Source organism: Heteronotia binoei, chromosome 19 (assembly GCF_032191835.1).
Source record: "Heteronotia binoei isolate CCM8104 ecotype False Entrance Well chromosome 19, APGP_CSIRO_Hbin_v1, whole genome shotgun sequence".
Lineage (NCBI taxonomy): Eukaryota > Metazoa > Chordata > Lepidosauria > Squamata > Gekkonidae > Heteronotia > Heteronotia binoei.
Genome location: NC_083241.1, coordinates 13,548,779 through 13,575,668, shown reverse-complemented (window position 1 = coordinate 13,575,668; position 26,890 = coordinate 13,548,779). Strand labels below are relative to the sequence as shown.

Here is a 26,890-nt window from a genome sequence, read left to right as displayed (position 1 = left end):
GAGCAGAGTGCTCTGATTTTGGTAAGAGGCATGTTCATATCATGAGCAGTGTTCCCTCTAAACTGAGTTGAGGGTGAGCTAGCTCACAGATTTTTAGCCTCCTGCTCACACATTTTTGTCTTAGCTCCAAAAGGATGACCCCAGAGCACAATAATTGATGCAGGAGCTCATAACTTTAATGCCAGGAGCTCACAAAGTAGAATTTTTGCTCACAAGACTCTGCAGCTTAGAGGGGACATTGGTCATGGGACTGCTGAGTTTCTGTGCCTGATCTGGGCAGTGTTGTCCTTTGCTTCTGCAAAACAGGCAGTGCTAATATATTTCACTGGACTCTGTGTGTGTGGTGTTCATGTATAATTTTAATATACTGTATATGCCCGTCTTTCTCCCAAGCATTTCCAAACCCAAGGTGGGTTACAGCAGTATTAAAATCAGTACCAGAAAGTTGCATAAAACATATACCTTAAAAAAGCTGACCTTTTTACAAGATTTTTTTTTTTTTTTGCTACCATGTAAGAAAATACAAAAATCTTTATCAGGTGTATGTATTAAATTGGCCCAGTAGTTTGTTTCACTTGTATAAGGGGGATAGTGCAACCCTGGCTTGGAGAGCCAGTTTGGTGAAGTGCTTAAGTGTGCGGACTCTTATCTGGGAGAACTGGGTTTGATTCCCCACTCCTTCACTTGCACCTGCTAGCATGGCCTCGGGTCAGCCATAGCTATTGCAGGAGGTGTCCTTGAAAGGGCAGCTGCTGTGAGAGCTCTCTCCACACCCACCTCACAGGGTGTCTGTTGTGGGGGAGGAAGATAAAGAAGATTGTGAGCCACTCTGCGACTCTTCAGAGTGGAGGGCGGGGTATAAATCCAATATCATCTTCTTCTTAAACACTAACACCCTTTTAAGCCCATTGGCCTCAACAGCCTTCAAAGGCTGACACTTTGTTTTGGACTGCACTGTTGATTGTCTGGGGATACAATATCCTGAGGAGCCATGGCTCAGCGGGATGGTACATGCAGAAAGACTTGGGTTCAATCCCTGGCATCTCCTACATGTGTTCGAAAAAACCATTCTTTGCCCTAGAAACCCTGGCGAGCTGCTGCTGTGTTAACAGACTGTGCACTTGTGCATGTCCAGAGTTAGAAACTCTAGAACATGTATTCCTAAACTGTACTTTTTATTCTGACTTGCATTCTATACTCATTGACCCCTGTCTGAGGTAGCAAGCAGCAAAGCCTGACAAATGTAAAATTGTCTTCTTGCTGTCAACTTGAAACCAATTGGTCATTGAAACTGTTGCAAAATGTTTGTATTTAATGCTTAATGTATTTGTAAACTGCCATTTGATGGACAGATTGGTTCCTTGCTATGTTGGATATCATGCCAATAAAGGTGATTGATTGATTGGTGTTTCTGCTGGGGCAAAAATTTTTTTTTTAGAAGTTATACAACCCAGTGGTCTGATTTGCTGTGGTTGAAAAGCCATCAGAATATTTTTGCAACAATGGCATTTTGTCCCATTTTCCTTTTATCTGTTCCATATCTATCACAAATGCCAGCTGAAAGTAACAGAAGGAAGGTTACATGAATGATGCTAGCTCGAAAACTAGTTGTGGGTATTCACAAGATGAAAGGCCTGCCCTTTTTGCCCCAGACATCTAGCTTTCAAAGGTACACTGGCCGTAAATGTGGAGGTTCCATTTAGCTATCTTAGTTAAGTTTGGTGCCAGTTTGGTGTAGTGGTTAAGTGTGCAGACTCTTATCTGGGAGAACCGGGTTTGATTCCCCCACTCGTCCACTTGCAGCTGCTGAAATGGCCTTGGGTCAGCCATTGCTCTCATAGCAGTTGTCCTTGAAAAGGTAGCTTCTGGGAGAGCTCCCTCAGCCGCACCCACCTCACAGGGTGTCTGTTTTAAGGGAAAGAGATAAAGGAGATTGTAAGCCACTCTGAGTCTCTGGTTCAGAGAGAAGGGTGGGGCATAAATCTGCAGTCTTCTTCTTCTTAATGACCATTGATTGACCTATCTTTATACCCACCCCCCTGTTATTTCTTACGGTCCTATGGCTATGTGCTGCAGTAATAAATCTCATACAGCCATTAAGAATTGTGTAAAACGATACCTCCATTTCTCACTCCTGAAGGCACTGCCATTCAGATTCAGTGTGTGACTCCAAATTGGATGTGTTTTCTTTGAGAGAGATTTTTTCCCCTCTCTTCAGAGGCTGTCTGCTTTTAAAACCATTGTCTCTTGTTTTTCTCTTAATCTACTACTTGGCAGGCACAGATGTGGGCGGACGGGCAGACCAGCCAGATTTCTAGCGTTATCAAGAAGGCATTGTGGGCAGGTGAGGGAAGACCCCAGGCTGTTGCTTTGCCAAGTGTACTGGTTAAAAAGAAAAAAAAAGCAAGAGAATATTCTCTGGCAACTGGAAAGAAAAATCCAAGAGTGGCCGGTCAAAGAGCAGGTATAAAGGCAGGGAACAAAACACTTGCTCCGAATAAGGTGAACAAGGATAGCAGTAACTGGTAGACAGAGGAATCATTTCTGATCAGCTGTTAGTGTAGGGCAGGGGTGTCGAACTCATGAGGGGCCAAATCTGACATAAATGAGACTTGTCGGGTTGGACCGGGCCATGTGTGTACCTCTTTATGATCAGGTAGCAGAGATACAAACTTTGCAGGCAAACTTTACAGGCAAAAACAAAAGATTTTTAAAAAATCTTAAAAACATCCTTAAAACATTAGTGCACAGTCTTAAAGGTACTTTTTCCTGGGATTCAGGGAACTGCGCAAAGGAAGTTCTGGCTCTTTCCTTCCTTCCCTAGGACCAGGAGGGGGAGGAGCCTAAGCCAAAAGAAGGAAGAAGAAGACTGCATATTTATACCCCGCGCTTGTCTCTGAATCAGAGACTCGGAGCAGCTTACAATCTCCTATATCTTCTCCCCCAACAACAGACACCTTGTGAGGTGGGTGGGGCTCTCACAGCAGCTGCCTTTTCAAGGATAACTCCTGCAAGAGCTATGGCTAACTCAAGGCCATTCCAGTAGCTGCGAGTGGAGGAGTGGGGAATCAAACCCGGTCCTCCCGGATAAGAGTCTGCGCACTTAACCACTACACCAAACTGACTTGACTCAGTAGCTCTGTTGTGTGATTGAGCAAGCCTGGCAAAGCAAGCTGTGATGCAGAAGGGAGCAAGAGAGGGAGAAGGAAGCAGATGAAAGTCAGTTGCTCGGGGGCCTGATAGGAGTCCTCTGGGGGCCTAAATCGGCCCCTGGGCCGCATGTTTGAAACCCCTGGTGTAGGACATTCCAAATCTCTTATTATTTCCTACTGTAACCCTTGGTCAATCCCCTTTTCTCCCAGCCAGAGACCCTGGCAAAGGGCTCTTAACCCACCCCCTTCCAGCTTGAAAAGATGCTTTGGCAAAGACCTTCCCGTATGTCCCTTGTTTGCCTGCACCATGGGCAAGCTGATCTGCTGGCAGATAGGAGTGGATAGTGAAGGGTGGGGCTGTGCCAAAGCCTCTTTTATTACCCCAGGGTGGAGGAGCGTAAAGAGCCCTCTGCTTAGGTCTCAAGGCATGCTTTTTTCCTTTTGCTTGTCCAGTCGCAGCCAATTTATGGTGACTCCACAGGGTTCTCAAGGCAAGAGGTGGTTTGCCACTGCCTGCCACTGTGTAGCATCCCTGGTGTTCCTTGGTGGTCTTCCATCCAAATACTGGCCTTACCTAACTTCTGAGGGTGGACTAGCTTGGGCTAGAAGGATAGAGACAAGCTGGAACGGGTCCAGAGGAGGGCGCCGAAGATGGTGAGGGGTCTGGAGACCAAGTCCTATGAAGAAAGGTTGAAGGAGCTGGGCATGTTTAGCCTGGGAAGGAGGTGGCTGAGAGGTGATATGATCACCATCTTCAAGGACTTGAAGGGCTGTCCTGTAGAGGATGGTGCAGAATTGTTTTCTGTGGCCACAGAAGGTAGGACCAGAACCAATGGGTTGAAATTAAATTAGAAGAGTTTCCTGTTCTTTGCTACCCAAATGAATCCACAGAAAAAGGGATTGACTAAGGGTTACAGTAGGAAAGAAATTACAATCACCAGGTTCTGATCCTACCTTCTGGGGCCACAGAAAAGAGGCTCAACATTAGGAAGAACTTCCTGACCGTTAGAGCGGTTCCTCAGTGGAACAGGCTTCCTCGGGAGGTGGTGGGCTCTCCTTCCTTGGAGGTTTTTAAACAGGCTAGAGGGCTGTCTAACAGCAATGAGGATCCTGTGAATTTAGGGGGAGGTATTTTTTAATCTCCTGCATTGTGCAGGACCCGTTGGATTAGATGACCCTGGAGGTCCCTTCCAACTGTATGATTCTATCCAGGCTGGGTAGGTTGGGGGAATCTGGACAGCGCTTTATCTTGTGCTCAGTTCGAAGGGTTGCTCTAAGCATGGACATTATCTGCCAGCTACAGCGCTGTAATGAAGTAGGATAGGTGCCACCTGTTACTCTGGGAATCGGGATTCAGTTCTGCAAATTACCAGGAAGAAACATGAGTTGAAAATGCTACTGTAGCTGGAGTCTCATAGCCAGTATGGTGTAGTAGGTAAGAGCAGCGGACTCTAATCGGGAGAACCGGGTTTGATTCCCCACTCCTTCTCCACATGTAGCCAACTGGGTGACCTTGGGCTTCTCACTGTTCTCTCAGTGCTCTCTCAGCCTCACCTACCTCACAAGTTGTGAGAAGAGGAAGGAGAAGGGGAAGAAATTGGATTTATATCCCGCCCTCCACTCCGAAGAGTTTCAGAGCGACTCACAATCTCTTTTATCTTCCTCCCCCCCACAACAGACACCCTGGGGGTGGGTGGGGCTGGGAGAGCTCTTACAGCAGCTGCCCTTTCGAGGACAACTCCTACGAGAGCTATGGCTGACCCCAGGCCTTTCCAGCAGCTGCAAGTGGAGGAGTGGGGAATCAAACCCGGTGCTCCCAGATAAGAGTCCGCGCACTTAGCCACTACACCAAACTGGCTCTCTGATTGTAAGATGATTGTAAGCTGATCTGAGATTCCTTTGGGTAGCAAAGAGCATGATATAAAACCATCTCTTATGACTAATGTTGTAAGCTGCCCTGAGCCTACCTCGGCAGGGAGGATAGGGTATAAATTTAATAAATGAAACGGAACTCTTCTCCTCTAAGCTGAAACCCAGGAAGCTGACGTCATACTGGATCAGCCCCTTGGTCCATCAAAGTCAGTAGTGTCTACTCAGACTGGCTGTGGCTCTCCAAGATCTCAGGCAAAGGCCCTTCACATCACCAGATCTTTAAAACAAGAGATGCCAGGGACCTTCTGCATGCCAAGCTGATGCGTACCCACTGAGCCATGGCTCAGTGGGTTGAATGAGGCTAAGATGCAGATCGACCCTGGTCAGGAACCGTGCTATTGTGCCAGTCCGCTTGGTCAGCCATGAGTTCTTGAGTTCAACTCTCACCTTGGCTGTGAGCTCATGACGTTGCCTCTTTCTTTCTTTCTTTCTTTCTTTCTTTCTTTCTTTCTTTCTTTCTTTCTTTCTTTCTTTCTTTCTTTCTTTCTTTCTTTCTTTCTTTCTTTCTTTCTTTCTTTCTTTCTTTCTTTCTTTCTTTCTCTCTCTCTCTCTCTCTCTTTCTCTCTCTCTCTCTTTCTCTTTCTCTTTCTCTCTCTTTCTCTTTCTCTCTTTCTCTCTTCCTCTCTCTCTTTCTCTTTCTCTCTCTCTTTCTCTTTCTCTCTCTCTTTCTCTCTCTCTCTTTCTCTCTCTCTTTCTCTCTCTCTCTCTTTCTCTTTCTCTCTCTCTCTTCCTCTCTTCCTCTCTCTTCCTCTCTCTCTCTCTTTCTCTCTTTCTCTCTCTTTCTCTCTCTCTCTCTTTCTCTCTCTCTCTCTTTCTCTCTCTTCCTCTCTCTTTCTCTCTCTCTCTCTGTTCCCCTCTCTTTCTCTCTTTCTCTCTCTCTCTCTTTCTCTCTCTCTTTCTCTCTCCCTCCCTTCCTTTCCTTCCTCCCTCCCTGGGACCATGAAGCTGACTATGCATGCTGATGGTTGCAAAATTCTAGCTTCAAACTGAAAGAGGAGTCCCGTGACCTTTCTGAAGACTGCTAGATTGATTGCCTCAGACTTCTTTTGCTAGAACAGAACCATATAAATCTGTTAGTCTTTCAGAGGCTCCAAGACTGTCTTTGGTGTAGCTTGTAAGAGGTTCTGGGATAGCTATACATGAACACTTCAAAAGCAATAAATGCCAAATGTTGTTAGGATCCTTACGGCATTTCTGAAGTGATGTGGGAAAAAGCCATAGCATAGTGATGCTCCCAACACACACCATGATGATGATGATGCATAAAATGGTTTTCTGTGAGACTTGCTGTACTTTAGACCTCACTGTGTTTGAGAGCTCCAGGGTTCCTCAGAAATATATTATGGGTGTCTTAAAGAGAAGCTAAGCCAGGGGGTCCCTTTTTAGAAAGAGGGTGGGGCCAAGTGATGGGCCTAGCAAGGCTTTGGATTGGCCATTGGAGATCTGATTGGCTGGCTCGATTAAATAGTGTCCCAGTGGTAGCTGCCGCCAAAGTGTTGGTTTTGTGTTCTCTCATTCCTCCCTCCCAGTGTGTTTTTTAAAACTGCCCATCTTCTCTCCTGTAATTCGGCTTCCTTTGCTTGTGTGTGTGGCTCATGCATGTATGTGTAACTTCAGTTCCTGCGGCAGCCATTTTGTGGTTGCGCCCACCACCCTCTGTCATAATTCCAAAGGTGCCACAGGGTTTGAAAGGGTTGGGGACTCCCGAGGCAATGGAAAAGAACACAAATTAGCACTGCATTGTGAAAATATGAGAAGAGTCCTCTTGGATCAAGCCAAGGGTCCTTCTAAAGCCACTGTGGTGAAGTGGTTACAGCTTTAGGGTAGGACAGGGGTGGCCAAACTGTGGCTCAGGAGTTACATGTGGCTCTTTCACAGATATTGTATGGCTGTAGAAGCCCCCACTGCCCTGTTGGCTGGCAGCTTGGAAATGCATTTAAAGTTGCTTTCTTTCCACACACCCCTCCCTCCTTCCTTCCAGCTCTCTCAAACATATGACATTCATGTCTTATGGCTCTCAAACCTCTGACATTTATTCTGTGTGACTCTGACATTAAGCAAGTTCTGCCACCCCTGGAGTAGGATCTTGGAGACCCCAGTTTGCTGTGGAAGCTCACCTGGGTGACTTTGGGCCAGCACTGTGCACTCAGCCTAACCTTCCTCTCAGGGTTGTTGGGGTGACAAAATGGAGGAGAGGAGAATGAACTATGGGGCTTTGAGTCTCCGCTGGGGAGAAAGGCAGGGGTTTAAGGCACGAAATAAATAGTTCTTCATCCTCCTTCTCATAGTAGCTGACCAGAAGCCTTTGGGAAGCTTGCTAGCAAGGCATGGTGGAAATAACCTTCCTGCCACTGGTATGTTTTCTCTGAACGTGGGAGTTGCATTTTGCTAAAACAATGAGGACAGAAGAAGCGCAGCCCAAGAAAATGTCCCTGCCTTCTTGGCATATGCAAGACAACAGATGTACAGGAGTGTTCCTCATGAGGAGAAACCAGGCGAAGAAGCAGTACCCTGAAAGCAAAACCACTTAGGCGGACGTTTATCTCTGTGCAAGTCTACCTAGAGTCTTTTCCCCTGTCCATGGTTTCTCATTGTCAATGCAAGCAGTTAATCTTTCATGATGCAGGAAGCGAGTAAAGGAAATTAATTGGCTTGTGTAAAGGGAAGTCATTAAACAAGAGTAGCCCAGAGAACCTAATCTGGCCACTTTATCAGATGAATCTGCCTGGGGTGGGGGATAGATGAGAGAATGAAGGCAGCTTGAAGAAACAGTTTAAAAAAACCCCAACAATGCCAGATTCTTTTGGACCGAAGGGAGTTGCCTGTTGTCTTCAGCTTTGGCTGTGGTTTTTCTGGAAAGGGTTTTAAAAACTCCTTTATAAATGCTGGGAAAAAATAGATTAAAAATGTGTTTGGTCACCTCTTCCTGGCACCTGGGTTTTGTTTTGTTTTTTTTGGAAGGGGGAGCTGTCCATTTTCTTGCGGGGGGGGGGGGTGGGTGGGAGGTGTTGAAGTGAGAGACTCTTTTCCTGGACGTGACCTCCAAAGAATGAATGAAGTATTCTCCTTGCGAGTGGCTTACTGTAACCTGGAGGTGTGTCCGTCTGGTTTTAAAAGTTACTGGCGGAGACTGAAGAAAGGGGGAGGGATGGAGAACCATCATCTTTTCCCCCTTTCCCAAAAATACAATTTGAGGGGCGGGGCGGGCAGAAACCGAAACTGGTCTTTCCTAAATGGACTTTTCTGACCCTCGTTAACTGTTCCAAATTCTGACCCTGCAAGTATATATTTTTATAGTTTTAAAAACTGGATTTTCACCAAGTAAGGCTGCCTGCTCAACTTTCAAGGAATGATATTTTAGGGTTGCCAGTTCTGGTTTGGGAAATTCCTGGAGATTTGGGGGTAGAGCCTAGGAAAGGGTGGGGTTGAAGGAAAAGGGGGGCTCAGCAGAGTATAATGCTATAAAGCCCACTCTCCAAAGCAGCCATTTTCTCCAGAGGAACTGGACATCTGTTGTAACTCCAGGAGAGCTCCAGCCCATGCCTGGAAGATGGCAACCCTAGAACATATGCAGCTCATCTGACTGGAAAGGGGGAAGATTTGAGCTAAGCCCATCATGGCCTGTGGTGGAGATTTTAGTGCCCTTTATAGGTTTCAAGAGGTTGGTCTGAGGCTGCAGAACAAAGTTTGAGTCCAGTAGTACCTTTAAGACCAACAAAGTTTTATTCTGGATGTAAGCTTTTGCACACTGAAGCCTATGCCCAGAATAAAACTTTGTTAGTCTTAAAGGTGCCATTGGACTCAAACTTCGTTCTTTCCAGGATTCGTTTGTGTGTCAGCTGTGGCATCCTCATGGTGAGGCAATAGGGCTGTGTAACAAAAGGTGGTGTAGAAATGAGGTAAACCAGGGGTGGGGAACCTCCATCCCGAGGGCCGTATATGGTCCTTGAGGTCACTTGGTGTGGCCCTCGGGGATTGCTGGACCGAACCGAGCCATGTGGCAGCCTCCCTGGGGCCTGGCTGGCCGTCCATAATTGCTGCAGGGCCTGGAAAAGTTACTATCACAGTTCAGTTTGCACTTGATTATCCCAGATGGTGTGGCCTAATATGCTAATGAGTGTGTGACCTTATCTGCTGATATTAGGGGATGTGGTCTAATTGCTACTGAGTTCCTGCTGGGCTTTTTCTACAAAAAAGCCCTGGACCTATGCATTTGCCTAGGGTAGTGGGCCGTGTGTGTGCGTGCGCACCAGATTAGGCTCTCCCCATATTACTTCAAACAGAAAAACAATTATTTGCATTAATTTTGCTGGCCTGAATCATTCTCCCTCGGCGGAGCACTGTTTTTTTAAGTTGATAATTTTTTTATGGCCCGCGAATGATGTTATAAATATCCATATGGCCCTTGGCAGAAAAAAGGTTCCCCGCCCCTGAAGTAAATGGCGAAACTTCTTTGATGCGACTCAACTGATCTTACTGGACACAAGCAGAAAGGCAACATTTCAGAGGACAGGCCTCTGAAAACACAAGAGCACACGGCCACCAGTGTGGCCGTGGGCCAGTGACACTTTCTCTAGCCGAAGTTACCTGACAGAGTGGCTGGCTGCGAGGATTAGAAGAGAGGGAAGGTGACTGTGGATGTCACCCATGAGGTCCTTTAATGGACAGAATGAAAATCAAATAAATGGCTTCTGGCAACCCTGACAGAAAAGCTACCTCAGAATTTGCTACCAGTGACAGGGCCAAATTAAGACATGTGGAGGACGGAGGCTGGGTGAAGTTTAGCAGGCTCTGTAGCATTAAACCACCCACCACCCCACATTGTTAATTCAGAATTTATATTTAGGCACCTCATAATCTGAGGCAATGAATAAACTATAGCTTCCTTCGCTCGTGTAGTTCTGGCTAGTGACAAAGTTTCAAAAAACATTGATAACCAAGGCTGTTCCTTATTCTTTAGTTTTTGACATTAGTGTGATCTCTCCCAGGTTTTAGACCAATGCTAACCACTATAAGCATCAAGGCAAATATAGAGTTTATTTTCCTTTCATAAGACCTGAGCAGTATCTTGCTTTTCAGAGAATTTTTTTTCACTTCTGTGGCACTTTTAAAAAATGCACCTCCTTTTTTTATAATAGATATTCCAGATATTTTGAATATGTCTAGACAGTAAAAATGTGTAACATCCCAATAGCATCTCAGTATGCTATATTTTAATGGGTATTCCTGTGAGGTTAATGGTTTAGTAATTGTTATCCAGCCTAGGTGGTTAGGGTAGTTTGACTCTCCTGCCTTCTAATATTTCTAAAAAATTAAAAAGGATAAACTGTCTTTGACAGCTTTTCTGATCCTTCTAGTGTCAGTGTGTTTTTTTTTTTAAACAACTCTGCTAGATGAATCTGCACATTACATGCGTGTGAATTTTAAAAGCACTTGTGTGACTATTTTAAAAAATGAGGCAACAAAAAACAACCACTGTTTTCTTTTTCTAAATGTGTGAACAGATCTGTGCCTTAACTAAAAACATCTGGTATAAAATAGCATGAATACTTGGAGGGAATGCTTAATTTTCACACCCCCAGAGTGTTTCCAAGTCAGATTCTGAGTGCAGATTATGTTGCAAACAAAGCCACCCCACTAACATGACTAAAGAAATGTTCTGCCTCAGCACCCAAAATGGTCCCCTTTCCCTGTTTCCTCTTGCCAGAAACACACCTTGTATTTGTAGGCTGAAATTTGAGAAAAGAATACTGGATAGTTTTAGACGATGTGGCCTTTGAAAGCCCCAAAGTAAGATTTGAATGTGTACCTTGGTGATAATTGTCCTTTGGGAGGTTCTGATTTTGGGGGCAAATAACTTGGGCGGGGAGTCTACATTGGAACATGTTATCATGGGTTGATGCATCATTAGACCGATTTCGCACTCACCCTACGCAGCTCTGACGTTCCTCTTTTCAGCGCAGTCAGTGCCTTTCCGATTTCCCACTATCTGCCCTGGGGCTTCAGCTTGCATTGGCATTTTTGTGTGGCAAAGAGAAACCTCTAAAAACCCGTTTTTCTTTGCCGCGCAAAAATGCCAACGCAAGCTGAAGCCCCAGGGCAGATAGTGGGAAATCGGAAGGACACTGTGCTGAAAAGAGGAACATCAGAGCATCATAGGGTGAGTGGGAAATCGGTCGCAGTTAGTTGTGATGTTTGAACACGGATTGTTCAACAAACTGGGCTTTGTTGGTTTTGTACAAAACCAAGATTTCAAACTATGGCTTTTAGCTAGCTAGCTAGCTTGATTGATTGATTGATTGATTGATTTATATCCCGCCCTCCCTGCAAATGGACTCAGCGCAGCTAACAGGCCAGAAATGACATCATAAAATAATCAGTAATCAATATAAAACATTTTAAACAATATTAAAACCAATACATAAAATTAACAACTTAGGTGCTATTTCTATTATTACATGGTTTAAGAGGTAGACGGCACATCTCTTCATAGTTTCCAAATTTGCTAATGGCCTAGGCCGATGTCTCATGGGTGTACAATAGTGATGGTATAGAAACAGCCAGCTTATTCTTTAACTGCACTTAATTGCATTTTGTGTGAATGCACAAACCTCAAGGGTTTTATTTCATAGCACTGCCTGTTGTGTCTGTAACAGCAGAACAGGGCGGCTGTCCTAACTATTGGGAAGCAGAGAAGAAGCGAGAAAAAGAAAAATGAAGGTCTATACAGTAGAATTCATTACTTGCGGTCGGGAGATTAACCAGTATAAGTTGCATGAGCCACATTTTATCAGATAGGATTTTCATCATTGGCTGACTATCTGAATGGAATCTGTGCTTTCAGCTCTACTACCTCTTCACAGTGCTGTCTTGTGCCTACTTACTTAGGAGCAAACCCCACTGAACATGGTGGGACTTACTTCTGAGTAAACACCAGGGGTGGAATTCTAGCAGGAGCTCCTTTGCATATTAGGCCACACCTCCTTGATGTAGCCAGTCCTCCAAGAGCTAACAAAAAAGAACCTTGTAAACTCTTGGAGGATTGGCTACATCGGGGGTGTATGGCTTAATATGCAAAGGAGCTCCTGCTAGAATTCCACCCCTGGTAAACACACAAAGGTTGTGACTTCCAGTTCGGCTGTAATTTGTCATAACCCAAACTGTGGTTTGCATGCCCTCTGATAACCATGGTTTGATAACCAGCTTGCAATCCTAGTATGGTGGAGAAAGTGAAAGACATAGATAGCTTCAAGTTGTAATGACAGATTATATATTTCCTGATAAATTGTTAGGTGCTTGTTTGCTGTGCAGTTGGAGTGGGGGATGCGTGAGCCCAAAGCTGTTTCATGTCGCATCCTGTTGTGGCTTTTGAGTTAGGTACAAGCTTGCTCTATGTTGAGTCATGCTTGGTTATTTCCATAACAACAATTTCCCCTTAAATTGCACTATACACTTTGTTTTAAATACATCAGCGGTGGTGGGAAGTGCTGTCACGTTGCAGCCGACTTGTGGTGATCTGAAGGGTTTTCAAGGCACGAGACAAGCAGAGGTGGTTTGCCATTGCCTACTCCTGCGTAGCAACCCCAGACTCCCTCAGTGGTCTCCTGTCCAAGCACTAACTAGAGCCAACCCTGTTTAGCTTCTGAGATCTGGTGGGATTGGGCTAGCCTGGACCAACCAGGTCAGGGCAGATATGTGGGTATAAGCCAGGGGTGGCCAAACTTGTGTAAGAACCACATAGTGTTTAAGAACCAAACTAGTGTAAGAACCACATAGAATAAAAGTGAGGTGCTTGAGAGCCACAAAACGCTAATGTCAGATGTGTGAGAGGAGGGAGGGAAGGAGGGAGGAAGGAAAACAGATGGGAGAGGGAGGCGGGAGGAAGAGGTGGAAAAGCAAGCAATTTTAACTTTGCATTCTCCAAGTCGCTGGTTGGCTTGCATTAGAGAAGTGATTTAAAGAGACCAATTCTTTTCCAAGCCAGCTGAAGGGGCAATGGGGCTTCAAGAGCCACACAATATATGTGAAAGAGCCACATGTGGCTCCTGAGCTGCAGTTTGACCACCCCTAATATAAGCCATCCAATTAGGTAATAGCTTCAGCCTCGGCTACCACCATAATAAGGATAGACAGCATCTTGGTGTTATTTCTGAAAGGTGCTTAGGGTTAGAACATTGACAAATATGCCGAAGAGTGTGCCTTAAGGCTAGAACTTTTTTGAAAAGGAAGTGCTTTTCTGTGTGTGACAATGTTCTGTAGCTGGGAATCCAAGGCATTTCCCATCTTAACTGACCATACCTGAATTCTGTGAGTTAGTGATGCACACTAGGAAGAATGACTTTTGATTTATTTAATGTGCTGACCCTCTTCCTAATAGTCTTGCCCTGTCTACTGAGGGTCAGGTTCAGTTTGCATTTTGGTAATGGATATCTATCTGTCTGTCTATCATCTTTCTGTCATCTGTCCATCCATCCATCCATCCATCCATCCATCCATCCATCCATCCATCTCAGATGACCCTGGAGGTCCCTTCCAACTCTGTGATTCCATGATTATTTATGGTCCGCCTTTCCCACTTGGATTCAAGGCGGAATACACAGAGCAGGTCAATACAATTGATGGCTGGTGCATTCATTACACGGTGCCATAGAATCAGAACCAATGAGAAGTCTAAAAATAGAACTGAAGCAAAGTATGAGTATGAACATGACAATGTTAAACGATGCAAGCTTCCACAGCAAGTTCCTAGTTTAATCAAAACATATGCTGTAGTATAGACTGCACTGCTTAATAATTTTTCCAAATAACTTTGTGGATCAGTACAGTGCAGCTCAGTTGCCTGTGTAGAAAAGCCGCCTGGAATAATTCAGTTTTGCATAGTTTGCAGAAAACCAGGAGAGTGGGAGCTTCCCTGATTTCCTCAGGTGGGCCATTCTGTAGGGTGGGGTAGGGTGGGGGCCACAGCAGGAAAGGCACATGTACAGGAAGTTGTTGATTTTGCCTATTGGCACCTGCAAAAGTCCTTGCTCTGATTAACAAAGCTGTCATAGTAGAATGCAAGGGAAGAGGCAGTCTTGCAGATATAAGTGTCCAAGGCCATGAAGACCCTTGTATGTGATAGCTGATATCCTACATTCAGCCTGGAAACTGGTGGGCCGTGAAGTGCCAACAAGATGAGAGTAATATGCAGGGGTGGAATTCTAGCAGGAGCTCCTTTGCGTATTAGGCCACACACCCCGGTGTAGCCAATCTTCCAAGAGCTTACAAAAAGGAGCCTTGTAAGCTTTTGCAGGATTGGCTACATCAGGGGTGTGTGGCCCTAATATGCAAAGGAGCTCCTGCTAGAATTCCACCCCTGGTAATATGCATACTCCATCTCCCTCCCACCAAGTTGCAGCTGACTTACGGTGATCATGTAGAGCAGGGTTGGCCAAACTTGTTTAATGTAAGAGCCACATAGACTAAATGTCAGATGTTTGAGAGCTGCAAGACATTAACACGAGATGTTTGAGAGCCGAAGGAGGGAGGGAGGGAGGGAAGCAAATAGAAGGAGGGAAAGAGAGGCGGAAAGAAAGCATCTTTCATTTTAAATTTCTCCATGCGTCTGGCTGGCTTGGCTTGGAGAAGTGATTTGAAGAGAGATATGCTTTCTCCAAGCCCGCTGATGGGGTGGTGAGTGCTTCCAGCACCACACAATCTGTATGAAAGAGCCACATGTGGCTCCCAAGCCACAATTTGGCTACCGCTGCTGTAGAGATTTCAAGTCAAGAGATGTTCAGAGGTGGTTTGCCATTGCCTATCTCGGTGTAGTAACCCTGGACTTCCTTGTCGGTCTCCTATCCAAGTTCTAGCCAGGGCTAGCCCTGCTTAGCTTCCAAGATCTGATGAGACTAGGCTAGCCAGGTCAAGGCAAATTAGCGTCTTTACAATGCCTCAAAAAATGTTCAGGCTCATATTTAAGGTGAGTTTCCTAAAGGAGTAAATCTTTGAAGATTTGGGTGCAGCTGGGTCTTTTCTTCCAGTGTCCTTTACCCATTTTATATTCTTTGTTTGGTGTAGTGGTTCGGTGAGCCAGTTTGGTGTAGCAGTTAAGTGTGCGGACTCTCTTATCTGGGAGAACCGGGTTTGATTCCCCACTCCTCCACTTGCAGCTGCCGGAATGGCCTCGGGTCAGCCATAGCTCTCATAGGAGTTGTCCTTGAAAGGGCAGCTTCTGGGTGAGCTCTCTCAGCCCCACCCACCTCACAGGGTGTCTGTAAAGGAGAGTGTCAGCCACTCTGAGACTCTGACTCAGAGAGAAGTGTATGGTATAAATCTGCAGTCTTCCTTCTTTATTTATTTATTTTATTTTGTAAATTTATAGTCCGCCCTTTCTCAGAATGGTCTCAGGGCGGATCACAACATAGTAAAAACAATTAAAACCAGCAATAAAACAGTTAAGACAATTAAACCATTAGATCAAAATTAATTTAAGGCAGCATGGATGGTGTGAGCACATAAATTAAGACGTGATTGTCCCAGGCGACTTGGATATCCGAAGAATGTCAACAGTATCAGCCCGATTTTAGCAATCAAGATGGCAATCAGTGCTGGGAGGCCAGTCGAGTGGTGTTTCTTCTTGTACCTGAGCAAGTGGAGTTTCTTTCCCGCCTAACCCAGTTTGATCTTTCGTCCCACAGAACTTGGTCTGGCACCATTCCCGGGAAGGTGATGTTCTTCTCCAGCGAGGGCTCAGACACTTCCCTCCCCATCCCCATTGTATCGTTGCCTGGCGTAGATGACTCTTACCCTCCCCAGAAGAAGTCGTTTATGATGCTCAAGTATATGCATGACCATTACTTGGACAAGTACGAGTGGTTCATGAGGGCCGATGACGACGTTTACGTCAAAGGAGACAAACTGGAGAGTTTCCTTCGGAGTTTGAACAGCAGCGAGCCCCTTTTCCTCGGGCAGACGGGGCTGGGCACCACGGAAGAGATGGGGAAGCTGGCCCTGGAACCCGGAGAGAATTTCTGCATGGGGGGCCCGGGGGTGATTATGAGCCGGGAAGTCCTGCGGAGGATGGTCCCTCACATTGGAGAATGCCTTCGAGAGATGTACACCACCCACGAGGATGTCGAAATCGGGAGATGCGTACGAAGGTTCGCGGGCGTGCAGTGCGTCTGGTCCTATGAGGTATGTTGATGGCGGAGAAGCCGTTGATGCTTAATCCCCCTATTTATTGACTGAATTGCAATGAAGAGACAGACACGGGTGGCATGTTTTTCTGGGACAATTGGGCAGGGCCTTAGCCAGGGTTTCGTGTTTGGTGGAACCCCCAGCAGGATTTGTTATTTAGGGGGGCCTGGGGGGCCACCTGGTTTGGCAGCCCAGGGCTCTCGGCACTGTAAGCTGCCTTGAGTTCCACAAGCTAACCCCCTTCATTGGGCAGTCACAGCAGCTCTGCTCCCCCCATCCCCTTCTTATGTGCCCCTCTCTCAGAGAAACAGACACCTCTTGACTCTCCCCCCACCCCTTGATCTACAAGCTGTGTTAGGGAAGGGGAGGGAAAAAAGTGAAAAGACCATCAGCAATGCTGCTACTTGTTTAGAGTGGTGGTGAGCAAAGGCTGAGGACCTGCCTACCTTAGGGACCGTCTCTCCCCGTACGAACCCCAGAGAGCACTGAGGTCAGCAGGGAAGAACCTGCTGACTATTCCCGGGCCAAAAGAGGTAAAACTACAGAGTACCCGTACTCGGGCCTTCTCTGTTATGGCTCCACAGCTATGGAACCAGCTTCCAGAAGAAATGTGGGCCCTGCGGGACTTTGAACAGTTCCGCAGGGCCTGCAAGACCATCCTTTTCCACATGGCCTTCACCGACTAAAGAGAGAGACTGCTAAGCAAACTCACCATCCGTATAATAGCACTAACATATTAATTAATTTTATTATCTTAGAATTTTAGTAGAATTTTAATTAAACTCTTAAATTAGTATTGTTAAATACTGTACAATGTACGTATTGACTAGTGTTGTTAGCCGCCCTGAGCCTGCTTCAGCGGGGAGGGCGGGATATAAATAAAATTGATGATGATGATGATGATGATGATGATGATGATGATGATGATGATGATGAAAGGGGCTTTCCAATGGAGGGGCTATATAGTTGGAAGGGGGTTTGAAAGAATGGGTCTGACCCATTCTCCACTGTAGCTACAGGCCTGCATGTGGGTTTGTTCGGTGTGTTTATTTTTTGCCAAAAATGTGTGGCTAAGTAGGACCGAAAGCTACTTTTTCTGAAAACGAGAGTAATGTTAGAGGTGCCCCCATTCAAATGCACCAGCTCTAAATTTGGTAAACTGGGTTACGCTTCAGTTAATACTTTTTCTCAGTACTAAAGGGAAACCATAGGTTTGGAGCCTTAAACGCGGAGGTCATTGTGGCAACAGCACCCAGTCTGCAGAACAGTCCTTGTCTGGTCTGCCTTGAGTCTCAGCTACAAAGGTGGGCTATATAAATAAATAAACTTTTACTGAGATATAAGCCCTGTTTTATTCACCCTATTAGCTAAATAAACCTATTAGCTAAATAAATAAAGCCCTATTAGCTAAATAAACACAGGATTGCTGCCTTGGCTTCTCTTGTCCTCAAGTTTTGCCACATTTTTCTCTATGTGCAAGGCTTGGTTTAATCCCAGGTGCAGATTTGAACAACTGGGCGGCTTTCCTATTTCCAAAAGTACAATGGCCATTGCTTCTTTGTCTCACCAGCTTTTGGCGCAGCTTGTCATATTTTTACACTGAGCACAAATGAACCTAACTATTTCTTAGAAAGCATTCTAAGCTACATTCAGGCATTGCAGGTGGGGTTTCTGGCAGAAGCTCTTTGCCCACAGTACCTTTTTCCTTTTCTGGCACCTGCCCCTGAGTTCTGTGACACTCAGAAGTTCACCTGCTGCTTTTGATTGTTAGTGGCTGCTCACGGAATTATCATTAAATGTTTCTGCTTCTTGCACTCCTCGTGGTTTCTAACCAGGGCTGAATGTGGTTTATAGCTGCCTGCTAATTACAGTGCATACAGAGGGACATAATTTCAGCAGTGAAGCACTCTGCACAAGCTCACGCGCTACATTTTTTTTTTAAACAGACACACAGAGAACCACTAATGCCATTGAGCGTAATTGACTAAGCGTGTTTATACTGTTTGTGAGCATTGGTTCCAGATATTATGAAGTAAATTGGTCAGATGAAGGTCGACACCGAAACACGTTTTTTTAAATCTAGGAAACGTGTTATCAACTACACTTCTTCATAAAAATATTGCTCTATATTGAGTCTTCACATCAGAGCATTGGCTTTGTCAGCTACATCATTACTAATTCAGAGAGTTCTACCCACCTACAAGGACTTTGCACTCACTGGAGTTGGTCGTCCTTGGTGGACTCTTGGAACTTTGTGCTTCATTTTTTGTTTCAGTGTATTCTTACTTAGTATGAGTGTTTATAAGTAACTGTGTGTATTTACGCTTGTTGCTTTGATTCTATAGCACATAAATAGAATAGTAAGTAAATTGTTTTTCTTGCATCAAGCTGTTGAATTTTCTGAAGTGTCTTGTAATAGCTGAAATCATTTATTAATTGTAATTAATTACACTTACAGAACACGGGTCTCTCCAGGTTCTCAACCTTACTGTGTCCTTCCCGTTTGGTTTGCACATCTTCTGATTTAGAGCAGCCACTATATCTATAAAGCATTAATTGGCTAGCTTGTATGTCAGTCATGAAGCAGTTCTCACCAGCACCTTCCCCCTGTTTTCAGGAGGGCACTGGTTCATGAACTGTGTGTGACCCAACCCTTTGCAAAACTGTTATTAAATGTGTTTAAAAATGCTTTGAGGAGAGAATCCTAAGAAACGAGTACTGAAAAAATACCGATGTGAATCACCATGCCATTTACTTGAGAGAAAGAAGTGGGAGGAGCCTAAAAACCATGTGCACAGACCCCCTGCCATAGGGAGTGGGTGTGGGTGAGAAGTAAGGATCTGTAGATATCTCTTGCTGTGCTGTTGCTGGTGTTGACCTTTAAAACGCTGTATGGTGTACCCTAAGGGCTGCCTGCAGCCACATGAACCTACCCAACACAACATTAAGGCTCCCCCCTCCCCCACCGACAGATGAAGACTTTTTTGTTTTGTCATGCATAAGAACATAAGAGAAGCCATGTTGGATCAGGCCCATTGGCCCATCCTGTCCAACACAGTGGCCAAAACCCCCAGGTGCCATGAAGAGGTCCATCAGAGGGGCCAGAACACTAGAAGCCCTCCCAAGCACCAACAACCTCTCCTTCCTGCATTTTAATTGCCGGATCTGTGGGGTTTTGTTTTAAAAAATTGGTGTTTGTGATAGTTTTTATAATGCTCTGCTTGTAATTGTTAACTGTCTGGGGGCCCCTGATTGAGCAGAAAGGGAGAATCTGTATTCTGCAAGTAAATAAATATGGGAGCAAAGGGGAAGAAAAGGTGCAGAAAAATCAGTACTGGCTTTTGCTTAAAGGTGTTCAGCTTACGAAAAGTGTCTCAGAGAGCCATGGGAACACGAGCCTTCTTGGAACATTCCTGCAAATAAGCCTGAGGAAAGGCTTTTTGATTTGGGCAGACATAATGCTTAAGTTGGGGGCTGGCATTTAGGTGTACAGACAATCTGGAATCTTTTAAGCAGCGTTTCCTGCCTGCCTCGAGGGTGATGCAGACAGATGGCAGCTGCTAATCAAAGCTGCAGAAATGTAACCTCGGCACAAACCCATAATATTACTAGCCAGCATCATTACTAGCCACCGCTGGGAGGCTTCCCTCCACAAAAGTAGCTTTTTCTTTTTGTTAGAGATAATTACATATATAGAAAAAGGACTGTGCAGCTGTCCTTTCAAGACAGTCTTTTGTATTTGCCCTGCTCCATTGCTCTAAAGTCTTGATATCTTTGACCTTGTTCTTAATCAGTCCTTTGTGGGCGAATGGCGTGGGCTTGATTTGTGTGTGGTGTCGATGGCCAGGAGAGGCAGGAGCTGCTGGAGCGTGGCCCAGTTTTCCCGAGAAGTTGCAGTGTTCGTCTGTTTCCAGTAAGTTTGGTGACCTCCAGGCCTTGAATTCAGCAGGAACTCACAGGAGCACAGCTCCTGAACCTTTCTGAGGGTTCCCCCTCTTCCTCCCCACCTACCTTGTCCATTGAATAGGAGGTGCAGCTGCATAACGATCCCTGGATTAGGAGAGCGGGCAGCCAGCCAGCCACCAGGGGCTTTGCCACACCCCCAGCAGCCCTCATTAACCTCTGCAGAAGCCCGCAGCACCCTTTCTTCACTTCTTATGTGATTTTGGGCAGCAAATGGTTTGCTGGCCTTTTGATTGGGGATGGGGGTGGCCCAGAAGAGCCCCAGGTGAGTGAGGCCTGCTTGGGCTGGATCTCTAGCTAGCCCAAGCAGGCCTCAGTCGCCCAGGGTTCTCCTTTTTTGCATCGGGTTGCTTTTGGCTGGGGAGGGCGTGACATATGCTAATGTGTTATACTAATGAGCTCCACCACCTATTTTTCTACAAAACGACCCCTTCTGCTGATTAAAAATGCCCACTGGTGGTGGTGATGGGCTGGTGGTGATGGGGAATGGCCCGCTGCAGACAGAAAGGTGCAGAAATTTATGCCTTCCTTTGGCATCTCCTATCTGATGCTGAATGTATCAGTTCACCCTTTTCTTTGGGATTTTTACCTGCCGTCCCTTTTGTTTGTTCAAAGCAGATAGAATACCACTGAAAAAAAATGAGTATGCTTCAATCCTTATATATGATTTATCCTATATACAACTTTAAACCAGTGTATTACAAATATCAACATCAATTTCCAATTTCTTCCCTCCAGAAAAATTTACAAATTATTAACAAACAACAATTAGTTCCAATACTTTCTGGTAGAGGGATTTTCAGAAATCCTTCCTCCAATAAACAAAGTTCATCGTGCGGTCCATAACCTTTTGTGAAATTCTTTCAAATGGAGGGACCGGGAACCCCTTGCAGCCTTCATAAGACGTCTCCTCTAGATTTCAAGACGTTTCAATACTGGTCTTCTTCAGTTAACCAGGCTGTGAAAATGGAACCCGATTTCAATAATTTCTTACACAGACTCAAAGCTCAAAGCTACAACAGAATCCTTGGAGTGGTATTCTATCTGCTTTGATTTTACACTGAAACCCCTTCTTCTGTGGTCCTTTTTGGTTGTAGCAGACATCTTAATTTTCTTACTGTTTCAGCTTATCGCTACTGCTTATCTCTGACTAAATTCAGTGCTTTGCTGAATTCAGAACTATTCCGATAGTCCACTTGAGCAAAGCTTTCTGTTCTGTGGTTCCTGAGCTCCAGAAACCATCCAACATTTTTCACTTGCAGGCTTTATATGGAATTGAGAGCACCGCTGCTCTTAGCATCTCTTCCAAGTCTCTCTAGAGATTAGCATCTCCTTAACCTTCTCTCGGGCAGCGACAGAGATGTGTTACATGTTGACAGGTGCCAACTATATACCTGTGGCCCTGAGAGTTTGAGATAGTTATCTAAACTCAGTTTGATTTGTTATCTCAGAACCTTCACCTTCTACCTTACTTGAGATAGGTTTGCTGAAGACTTGTTAATTACTTTTAATTTTAGAGACAGTAGGAGTGTTCCATCTTGAGGGGTTTTGGTTTTGTGCAGGGCTTTTTTTGTAGCAGGAACTCCTTTGCATATTGGGCCACACCCCTGATGTAGCCAATCCTCCAAGAGTTTGCAGAGCTCTTTTTACAGGCCCTTCTGTAAGCTCTTGGAGGATTGGCTGCATCAGTGGCATGTGGTCCAATATGCAAAGGAGTTCCTGCTACAAAAAAAGCCCTGGTTCTATGTTTTGTTTTTTAATGAAAATTCTATATTTTATACAGTTTTGTTGTGTCTAAAAACCTATATAAAGACACCTGTCAATTAATGGTGGGAACTGTGAACTCTGCACCTTCCCTTCTATGTTCCCCAAACCTGATTTTCCAAGAAAGTTCTGCCCAAGCAGGTTTAGGGGAAATCACAGTGGAACTCGAGAAAACAGTGGAAGGTTGGCAGAAGCACAATGATGTGGTGTGGAAGACAAAATGAAATCTGCTGCATTTTGGGGAGTCATGTGGCACAAAAGCTGCCTGTGGAATCAACCACTGTCTAACACTCTGCCCACTCCTCTGTACTGTCTTCGTACAAGCAGAGAACAACAAGGGCTGTACACAATAGGGCAGGCTGTACAGTACAGTGGATCTCCCTCTGTTTACTGTCTCTTGGCATCATGATGCAGAATTCTGTTTTCTTGCTAGCATTTTCTCTTTAAAACAAGGGAAGTTGCGACTTGCCATTCTCTTGATATGTCTGAGTTTATTCTTCCTCCTTTTGAGTTATTAAATACTGAAAGTAATTTGCTGTTCGTTTTTGGGCAGCACTGAAGCTTGCCAGATGTCTTAGCCGCGTGTACTTGTGAAACTGGAAAAAAAACAACCTTAAAAGGTCCAAAAATTGTTTCTGAAAAGAGAACGGAAACCATGGGCTTGCCGACAAGGTGCTGAAAATAAACTTCTGGGCAGACTGTATAAGGACTGGTGGTAGCAACGCATGTCTCCTAGTTCCATGTGAGCTTTTTTACTTTGTTTTGTTTTTAAAGGCTCTTTCTGTCCCCCCACCCCACTGAAACGGAGATGGAGTAGTATGACTGGAATGGAAATCCTTGCACACACCTTCTGGCAAGCAGTGTGGAGCCTGGAAACATAGGCTCTATCTCCCTATCCATCCCATCTTCTTCCAGAATTCTACTTCACAGGCCTAGTTTGTGCCTAACTTTGAGTAAGCATGACTTCAGGTCCTGTGATTGCCCCGCAAAACCTTGGGAAGCACCCCTCAGTTCAATTTGGAACTGGCTTGGCTTTGTCAGTGAACATTGGGGAAAAGCTTGACCAGGGGTGGCCAAACTGCGGCTCGGGAGCCACATGTGGCTCTTTGACACGTATTGTGTGGCTCTTGAAGCCCTTACTGCCCCATCGGCTGACTTGGAAAAGTATTGGTTGCTTCTCTAATGCAAGCCAACCAGTGTCATGGAGAATGCCTTTAAAGAGTCATGCCAGTTTGGTGTAGTGGTTAAGTGAGTGGACTCTTATCTGGAAGAACTGGGTTTGATTCCCCACTCCTCCACTTGCACCTGCTGGAATGGCCTTGGGTCAGCCATAGCTCTGGCAGAGGTTGTCCTTGAAAGGGCAGCTGCTGTGAGAGCCCTCTCAGCCCCACCTACCTCACAGGGTGTCTGTTGTGGGGGGAGAAGATATAGGAGATTGTAAGCCGCTCTGAGTCTCTGATTCAGAGAGAAGGGCGAGGTATAAATCTGCAATTCTTCTTCTTAAGTTAGCTTTTTTCCACCTCTCTCTCCCTCCTCATCTGTTTTCCTTCCTTCCCTCCCTCCCTCCCTCCCTCACGACTGTCACACATCTGACATTAATATTTTGTGGCTCTCAAGCACCTGACTTTTATTCTATGTGGCTCTTACATTAAACAAGTTTGGCCACCCCTGAGCTTGACTGTGGTTCAGCGGCAGAGCACCTGCTTGGCACGCAAGAGGTCACGGGTTCAATCCCCGGCATCTCCAGTCGATCAGATAGTAGGTGATAGGAAGGATTTCAGCCTGAGACCTGGAGAGCCACTGCCAGTCTGAGGAGAAAATACTGGCCTTGGTGGACCAATCGCCCGATTCACTATAAGCCAGTTTCATGTGTTCTCCAGTAGTTCACCTCTCATGTATTGCCGCAGTAATCCTTGCAACTCTCTTGGAAGGCAGATCAGTAATATTTCCCCCGTAAAGCAGATGAAGAAGCTGAGGTTAAGAGATTGCAGTTTGCCCCAGGCCTCATGAAGCAAGTATAAAACTTGGACCTGGGACGTCTTGGGTTTGTAGCTCGTTCCTGAGGCACTGTGCTGCGCTAGCTTCCTGTCCTCTTGGCATGAGTGCGCCAGTGTGCTTTGCTTTGTCGACCCTCTGGGAATTGCAGTTCCCAGCATCAGCCATGGCAGCAGCAAGCTGCTTGGAAGTTCAGCCGACGCCAAAAGAAACACAAACAAGACCCCAGTTTTCATAGTGTCAGGGACAACCCTGGCACTAGGCAAACTAGGCAATTGCCTAGGGAGCTGGCCTTCTGGGGGTGCCGAGTTGGCCGCCCCCGTGTGGCTCAATGACGTCACCGGTATGGCCCACAGGGCTCTTTTTCTAGCAGGAGCTCCTCTGCATATTAGGCCACGCCCCCCTGATGTAGCCAGTCCTCCTGGAGTTTACAATAGGCCCTGTACTAAGAGCCTTCTAAGCTCTTAGAGGATTGGCTACATCAGGGGGCGTGGCCTAATATGCAGAAGAGCTTCTGCTAGGAAAAGAGCCTTGGGTATGGGGGGAGCAGAAGATAGCCTTGCCTAGGGTGCCAGACAGTAGCACCTGGCCTGCATACTGCCCCTCAAGATGTCATTCAAGCGCTGGACTAATCCCAGCTCAACCTAAGCAGTTCACGAAAGCCAGACTTTCAGAGCTGCGTGGAATCTACATTCCAAAAATGTGTATTCTGAACTTGGCCATTTTTGAACTTTGGTAGTTCTACTTACGCGTACTGTCCTGTTGCCTGCGTGGTTGAGGTAGATTGGTACTTGTCTTCAGTGTTTCCTCTAAGCTGAATTATGAACGTGAACATATGAAGCTGCCTTCTACTGAATCAGACCCTCGGTCCATCAAAGCCAGTATTGTCTTCTCAGGCTGGCAGTGGCTCTCCAGGGTTTCAAGCTGAGGTTTTTTACACCTATTTGCCTGGACTCTATTTTGGAGATGCCAGGGATTGAACCTGGGACCTTCTGCTTCCCAAGCAGATGCTCTACCACTGAGCCACCGTCCCTTCCCATTTAATATAAACTAGCTCACAGTTTTTTTAGCCTCTGTTTCACACATTTTTGTGTTAGCGCAGGAAAAATGGCCCCAGAGCAAGCTAATTTATGCAGTAGTCAAATCGTTCGCTCACAACTTTAATGCCGGTAGCTCATAAAGTGCAGTTTTTGCTCACAAGGCTCCACAGCTTAGAGCAGGGGTGGGGAATGTCAGGCCCAAGGGCCGTTTACGGCCCTTGAGATCACTTGGTCTGGCCCTCAGGGATTGCCCCCTCCCTCTCGTGGGCATTGTGAAGAACTGCTGCTGGGGTATGTGGGTGTCTTTAAAGGTCTGCTGCTGAAGGGAGGGAGGGCTGGCAGGGCTGGGGGGTGGGAGCCAGTTACCACCAGTTCAGTTTGCACTTGATTATCCCAGATGCTGTGGCCTAATATGCTAATGAGTGTGTGACCTAATATGCTAATATTAGAGGATGTGGTCTAATATGCCTGGACCTAGGAATTTGCCTAGGACAGCAGTCCGGGGTATGTGTGTTCTGAATTAGGCTCTCCCCACGTGACTTCAAATAGAAAAACAAGTATTTGCTTTGATTCTGCTGGCCTGAATCGTTCTCCCTTAGCAGAGCACTGTTTTTTAAGTTGATAATTTTGTATGGCCCACGAATGATGTTATAAATATCCAAATGGCCCTTGGCAGAAAAAAGGTTCTCCACCTGTGGCTTAGAGAGAGCATTGCTTGTGATATATTGCCTCTAATTTTTTTATTGTGCCTTTATTCTCACTGTTTCAAGTGGGCAGCTGTGTTGGTCTGCCATAGAAGAGCAAGAGTTGAGGCCTGGAGCACCTTAAAGGCCAACGGGGTCCAAGCTTTTGAGAGACAAAGCTTCCCTTGTCCTACTTACGAGAGCCAGTTTGGTGTAGTGGCTAAGTGTGCGGACTCCTATCCGGGAGAACCGGGTTTGATTCCCTACTTCTCCACTTGCACCTGCTGCAATGGCCTTCGGTCCGCCATAGTTCTTGCAGAGCTATCCTTGAAAGGGCAGCTGCTGTAAGAGCTCTCTCAGCCCCACCTACCTCACAGGATGTCTGTTGTGGGGGGGGGGAGGGAAGGTAAAGGGGATTGTAACCGCTCTGAGACTCTGAGATTCAGAGTATAGGGTGGGATATAAATCCAATATCCTCTTCCTCCTCCTCCTCGTATCTGATAAAGGGGGCTTTGGTTCTCAGAAGCTTAAATGCTAGCAATCTGGACTCAAATTTTGCTATCCCCTTGTCCTATCAGTCTCTTGTCTTGATGCATTTCTTTCAGCTCCTGTTGCTCTAATATGCCTTGCTTTGGACATAAGAAGCTGCCTTCTACTGAATCAGACCCTCAGTCCATCAAAGTCAGTATTGTCTACTCAGACTGGCAGCGGCTCTCCCGGGTCTCAAGCTGAGGTTTTTCACACCTATTTGCCTGGACCCTTTTTGTGGAGATGCCAGGGATTGAACCTGGGACCTTCTGCTTCCCAAGCAGATGCTCTACCACTGAGCCACCGTCCCTCCTCCTTTATTTCTTTAACAGGCTTCCTTGCTGGAGGCAGGAAGGAAGGAGCCAAGACAGCTGTAGAAGGCGACTTTGTAAAATCTTTCCCTCTGTATTGTGTTCTGGGCATTAATGCCCACTTTACTGAGCCCTGTGAAGCCCTTCGCCCAAGGGCTGTACCACTCCACTTTTCAGATGTCTGAGCTGGTACTGAATTCACTCTGTGCAGTTTACATCTCTTTTTGGTAATGATGCATGTCCAGGAATTTTAAAAAAACCAAACTGTTCCTCTGTAGCTTCAAAAATACAATTGTATGTAGCAGCCCTGTTGCTAAGTGGGTAAAGTGTATTTATTTCATTTA

General features: G+C 45.8%; 1 protein-coding gene across 1 annotated transcript in view; it reads left to right on the top strand.

The window, feature by feature from the left end:
- Positions 1-26,890, top strand: part of CHSY1 (chondroitin sulfate synthase 1) — a 133,982-nt gene that overhangs the window by 8,521 nt on the left and 98,571 nt on the right. Inside the window, exon 2 of the mRNA XM_060260414.1 lies at positions 15,764-16,259. Within this exon, the coding sequence (XP_060116397.1) occupies positions 15,764-16,259 (496 nt within the window). The remainder of the gene's footprint in view (positions 1-15,763; positions 16,260-26,890) is intronic.